General features: G+C 47.5%; 1 protein-coding gene across 1 annotated transcript; it reads left to right on the forward strand.

Annotated features, from left to right (window-relative positions):
- The first annotated feature begins 3,049 nt into the window (after positions 1-3,049).
- Positions 3,050-5,078, forward strand: LOC127767580 (probable cytokinin riboside 5'-monophosphate phosphoribohydrolase LOG4). The gene is made up of 6 exons (XM_052292961.1): positions 3,050-3,245; positions 3,488-3,585; positions 3,683-3,713; positions 3,877-3,976; positions 4,171-4,241; positions 4,507-5,078. The coding sequence occupies exons 1-6, from the start codon at positions 3,102-3,104 to the stop codon at positions 4,753-4,755; spliced, it is 693 nt and encodes a 230-aa protein (XP_052148921.1). The 5' UTR covers positions 3,050-3,101; the 3' UTR covers positions 4,756-5,078.
- Positions 5,079-5,859: the final 781 nt, after the last annotated feature.

A 5,859-nucleotide genomic window follows, 5' to 3' on the forward strand; every position in this document is an offset into this window, starting at 1 on the left:
CTAACGCGGAGGATGTAAGTCTCTATACTATGTACTAGACAGCTCTTGATATTTATGATACTAATATATTGATTAATTTCAATGCATGCAGTTGCTAAGATTAGAATGTCGAACAAGCTTTGACGATACAGGTATCACAAATGTCCAGCGTGATCTGTGCCACTTCATCCACCATGAGTACTGTCATGTCAAAGGAGATTTCTTTGACCCAGAGGGTGCCCTAGCGGCAAGTGACGAATTCAAGGATCTTCGGGAGTGGAACACTGCTATGCCATAATGTAACTAGATGACGTTATTTGAAGTGACAATGTAAAAAAATATTGTAATATATATATTTTGGCAACACTTTTGAGTTATGCAATATATGTACCAAATGCTTGATAATCTTCCAATATATGTACATAAAAATCTACCTGCAAGAATTTCTATTAAATAATTTAAAAGTAATTTACGGCCAAATTATAATTAAATTTCAAAATTTTCTACCTATCTTTGCAGGTGGAAGTTTTTTTTTTTTTTTTTGCAAGCGGACGATTCCTATTTTCGCAGGCGGACCGGACTAGCCAACGTCCGCCTGCGAAAATAATCTTCGCAGGCGGACGGCCGCCCCGCTTGCGAAGATCGGCGATCTTCACAGTCGTTGGCTTACAGGCGGACGGCCGCCCCGCCTGCGAAGACCCTTTTCGGCCGCTTGCGATAATGCTTTTCCTAGTAGTGTATATTACCATTTTTTTTTAAAAAAAACTGCTACTATTTGCGTCATATACAAGTACAACACACCTAGGCATAAAACATGCTGCTATACGCTATTGTAATATATGGTAAGATCAGCCTGAATGCATGCCCTTGGAATGCCACTTCCTAGATTATAAATATCTGATGTTTAGGCATGATTTAGTCTTAACATTTGAAACTTCGAATATCGACAATTCCTCAAATACTTAACTCATAAGGTTAAGTGACGGTACAGTCAGATATAGAGGTGGATATCGAGCCAGCTTTAACTTGTTATACGAGCTAAAAAGTTGCCTCATATCGGCTTGTTTGCTAGCTCATTTAATTAGCTGATGAGTTGGCATTGAGAATGAGTCGGGATTAGCGAGTAGCAGCGATAGAAGCATAGCTGGAGGAGTGGGAACTAGCAGCTGGCTGAGGCGGGGATTGGGAGTGGACATGGAGGGTGGGGTGGCCGACATCATGCCGCCACGAGTCCTCTAACCAAGACATTGTTGCCTACGGGCGATGGTGACATGACGGTTGTTACAAACGAGTGGCAAACCTAACATGCGATAACTAGCAGCTCGACAACAAGAGTAAGGTAGATAACTAGATGTGGGGTTGTGGGGGTGAAGGAGTGGGGTGACAGCGTGACACGATGCAATACAGCGAGTTGGCGAGATCCAAGCGACGTGTGCAAGACAACCGCTGGGGGGGGGGGGGGGGGGGGGGGATGAGCCCAAGTTGCATAAGCCCTGATATGGTAGTGGTAGATTTTTAAGGTTAGTCCGATTGGCTTGGGCCAAATGGTTGATGGTCCTTGTTGCCTTGATGGGTTGTCGGTCTTAGGGCCTATTTGGGGTGCTTAAAATTCTAAAAAGTAGCTGATTGGTAGCCAGCTTCTGAGAATCTGGCTTCTGGCTTGTTCATTTTCTGGATTCTACAACTACAACTCCTTAGAATCTGGACCAAAAGCTAGTCTGTTTGGGGGAGCTTCTGATTCTGGTAGAAGCTACAGCAACTAAAAGCTCCCCCAAATAGACCCTTAGACTCTCGGTCTGTTGGCCTGATATTTCTTTTGGCTCGTTCGGCTCGCGAGCATCTCAGTAAGATAGCTAACAAACTAAAATCTTTGACTCAGCTCGTTAACATTTCTTGAAGAATTGAGTGGAGCCAATCACAAGCCGAACGATCTATTATGGTTACATCTAGGCAGGGGCAGATCCAGGAACAAAAAAATTGGGGGGCTCAGTTACACAGACCACAGTATCTTCAATCTCCAGCCATTTAGGAACCTTTACTTTATCATTCATGGTGAAAAAATCGAAAGGGGTGCTCCGGGGGGTATCCATGGGTCTTGTGGGTGTAGAGGGGACTTGAGTCCCCCCTGCACCCACGTTGGATCCGCCCCTGCATCCAAGCACGGGCAGAGCCACCGCTCGGCTTGCACGGGCAGCCGTCCGGGCTCGCCGTCTAATACACCATTGAACTTTTATTGTTTTGAAAGGATTAAAGTTGAAAATATTATAGCAAATACTAGATATATTTAAATTTGTCTGAGCTTAAAAAATTTCCTAGCTCCGCCACTACATCCAGGCATACTGATCTGGTGACATAGACAAAAGAAGATGGCACCTGGCCTGGTGGGCTGATGGGCAAATGTGTTGGAGGACACAGGGAGACACGAACCTTTGGTTAGATTTTTACGATATGTGATACTCCCTCCGTCCCATTTTAAGTGTAACTATAAGTAAGTTTTCGCGTCCAACTTTGATCGTCCGTTTTATTTGAAAAAATTATATAATTAGTATTTTTGTTGTTATGAGATGATAAAATATGAATAGTATTTTACTTGTGACTTATGCTTTTATTTTGTTTTTTTAAAAAAATAAATAAGACGGAAGGTCAAAGTTGGATACGAAAACTATGACTGCACTTAAAATGATACGGAGGGAGTAGTTATAATCTGTCTGACTGGCTTCTGAATTTTGATGGGAATTTGTTTCAGATATGCTTACGTGCACATACCTCCACTGTACCGTATATATAGTCAATTACCACTTCGTCTCTGCATATGTACGTAAAACATGCATGTGATATGACTAAACCAATAACCGTATAGTATATGGTTTCTGCAGCTAGAAATCAAAACGATATCGAGAGGGCCAGGGCCCAGAGCATCATTTAACTAGCAACTAGATAATCAATTGCGAGCTAAGTTTACATAGCATGCAAATTAAGCAAACGTCTTGTACTCTTGTGTGGAGTGCTTGCTGGAGTGTGGATAAATAGGTCTTCACAGGGAAGAGCCGGGAAAAGTCTTACACAAGCCCCTGCATCCTCTCTCTCTCTCTCTCTCGCTCCGTCCTCCCCATTACACACACATGGATGCTAACCACGACAAGGTTGTGGAGAGCGGCAGCCGCGGGGGCCGGGGACCGGTGCGGACGATCTGCGTCTTCTGCGGCAGCAGGCGGGGGAACCGGCCGTCCTTCAGCGCTGTCGCTCTCGACCTCGGAAAGCAGCTGGTGAGTCTCGTCGCGTCTTGAGCAATTAATCGATAGTATTAGCTAGCTACTAGCTAGCCATCCATCCAAAAGCTTCAGCTTCCAATGCCATTGTCCATGGAGAAGATGTGTCCTGCTCACTTGGGTATAGTTCTACACTGTCTAGCTCTGACGACGCCCCCAAGCTTATTCCCCCTCCCTTTCGCTCTCGGTCTTTACCCTCTCCTAGCCTCACCCACGAAGGCCTCCATTGATCCACGCAGGTCGAGAGGGAGCTCGATCTGGTCTACGGCGGCGGCAGCGGCGGCCTGATGGGCCTCGTCTCCAAGACCGTCCACGACGGCGGCCGCCACGTCCTCGGGTACGCACGACGACGCACATACACAGTCACTGACTTAACTGTGCCTGCTGATCGATCCATCTGCTGATCACGTCGATGCATCTGTAAATGCATGCAGGGTCATCCCTAGTGCTCTCCTACCTGAAGAGGTATAGCAAGCGAATCTCTTGTGTGGAGCTGGAGTAGCCAGTATACGATTGGTCTATTGTCTATCACTTCCTAAAAGATCTTTTACTGCACACACGCATACATATGGAACGTGTTTATTTTACCTTGGTGGTACTACTATGATTTTGTGCAAGCCTTTCCTAGGTGTCAGGGGAGACGTTGGGAGAGGCGAAAGTGGTCAGGGACATGCATGAGCGCAAGTCAGAAATGGCGAAACACGCCGACGCTTTCATCGCCCTGCCAGGTGAGCTGTTAGCCGACTTGTCAACCCCCCCCCCCCCCCCTCTCTCTCTCTCTCTCACACACACACACACACACATTGACACAATGACACTGATGCAAACACAAACGAGAATTAATTGGCTAATAGTAGTTAGCTAGTAGGGCCTAGGAGTGATCTTAGCTTAATTAACAACTTAATTGCCGCGTGATGCGCAGGTGGTTACGGGACAATCGAAGAACTGTTGGAGATCATAGCGTGGGCGCAGCTGGGGATCCACAACAAACCGGTACTAAAAGCTACTCCAGTAGCTTAATACTATTAGCTTAACTTAGTTTGTCGTATTTAACTGCCATTTGCATTCTATAATCTTATTGTCCTTGGCCGGTGGATAGGGATTAGCTAGCTAGATTGATGGATAGCGCTTAGCTTAGCTTAGCTTATAGCTAGGCCGTCATGCTTCATGGCCTAATCATTTTCGACATGATCTCCCAATGAATAAACTAGTAGTAGTAACAAACATATATAAATATTGTTGGTGTTGTTTTCGTTAGGTGGGGCTGCTCAATGTGGACGGCTACTACAACAACTTACTCTCGCTGTTCGACAAGGGCGTCGAGGAAGGGTTCATCGACGCCGCGGCGCGGAACATCTTCGTCCTCGCCGACAACGCCGGCGAACTACTGACCAAGCTGACGGAGGCGGCGGCAGCGGCAGCGGTGGCGGTTGAGGGCGGCGACGGGGATCAGGTCGACGGCGAGGCCACGGCCGCGGCGGCTGGCTTGAAGAGGAAAAGAAGCTAGCTATAGCCGTGTGAGCATTGGCCGGCCGTCGTTCTAAGTGTGACTCAATTTCCTCCGGATCGATCCTTTGTTGCTTTTCGTTGGATCGAATCATCGAAGTGTGTTTAATTCGATTCTAAGTGTTGATGTAATATCGGACCTGCCGAACTGGAACCAGGCTTTATTTCATTTCATTTGCTAACCTCTTGGCGAGCAATATGCATGCCGTGCTTAAAATGTAGCACGACAAGCTTCTATATATGTATGCTCGGTATAAGCACTCGTAAGCATATGTAAATCAAGTTTACAACTTTATGTCTCTCTACAACTTGAATTGGCATGTAATGAGCAGCAGCACTAGACCGTATGCAATCTTATATCATGTGCTAATTGCATGAATAATGCATGTAGAGCAAAAGGTTCTCTCTCTCTCCCGCGTTTGATGCCGATCCAGTGGTCTCCTTTGTGGGCTCGTGGCCGAAAACACAAAGCAGTAGTGAGGACTCTTGTTCATTAGAAAGCTGGATTACTAGACAAAAGGATGTTTTATGGCTTGTTAAAATTTTAGATTAAAAATGTGGATTGTAAACTACTTTAAACATTCCAAGACCTCAAGAAGAACCATAGGTAGCACATGACACTATACTCCATCCAGGTATCCATCACATTCACAGCTGGCTTGGCAGTAGCTAGCAGTGGAAGCATATCACTGCACGCAGGTAAGGTAAAAACGCTTTGCCATAAAGGAGGCGAGCAAAGCGGCGGGAGGCGATGGGCGCAGGCCCACCGCCGCGCCCATTGGATCTTCCGCGACGCCCGGTGGCCGGTGGTACGCACTCTCACCTCACGTACTACGTACGTACCTGCATGCATGCTGCGACGCCCGCTCGATCGGCAAGTGGGGTGGGCGCGCTCTAGCTTCTCCCATTGCCGCGCGCGGCGCGTGTGCCCCCCACACACAATTTATTATAACCACGCGGCCTGCACGCCTGCCCCGCCTGTGGTACGCGCTGCCGCCTGCCGCCCACTGCCTGCCTCTCTGCCTGCTTCCCCTCCCCGGCCCGCGCCACCCGCTGGCCTGCGTGTGTCGTTTTGCCCGCTCGCACCGCGCCCGCGCGGGGGCCG

This window comes from Oryza glaberrima, chromosome 3, assembly GCF_000147395.1.
Source record: "Oryza glaberrima chromosome 3, OglaRS2, whole genome shotgun sequence".
Taxonomy (NCBI): domain Eukaryota; kingdom Viridiplantae; phylum Streptophyta; class Magnoliopsida; order Poales; family Poaceae; genus Oryza; species Oryza glaberrima.

Coding starts and splice junctions, on each gene's coding strand:
- LOC127767580 (XM_052292961.1), top strand. CDS start 3,102: ATGGATGCTAACCACGACAAGGTTGTGGAGAGCGGCAGCCGCGGGGGC. Junction 3,246..3,487: donor TCGACCTCGGAAAGCAGCTG/GTGAGTCTCGTC, acceptor TGATCCACGCAG/GTCGAGAGGGAGCTCGATCT. Junction 3,714..3,876: donor GTGCTCTCCTACCTGAAGAG/GTATAGCAAGCG, acceptor AGCCTTTCCTAG/GTGTCAGGGGAGACGTTGGG.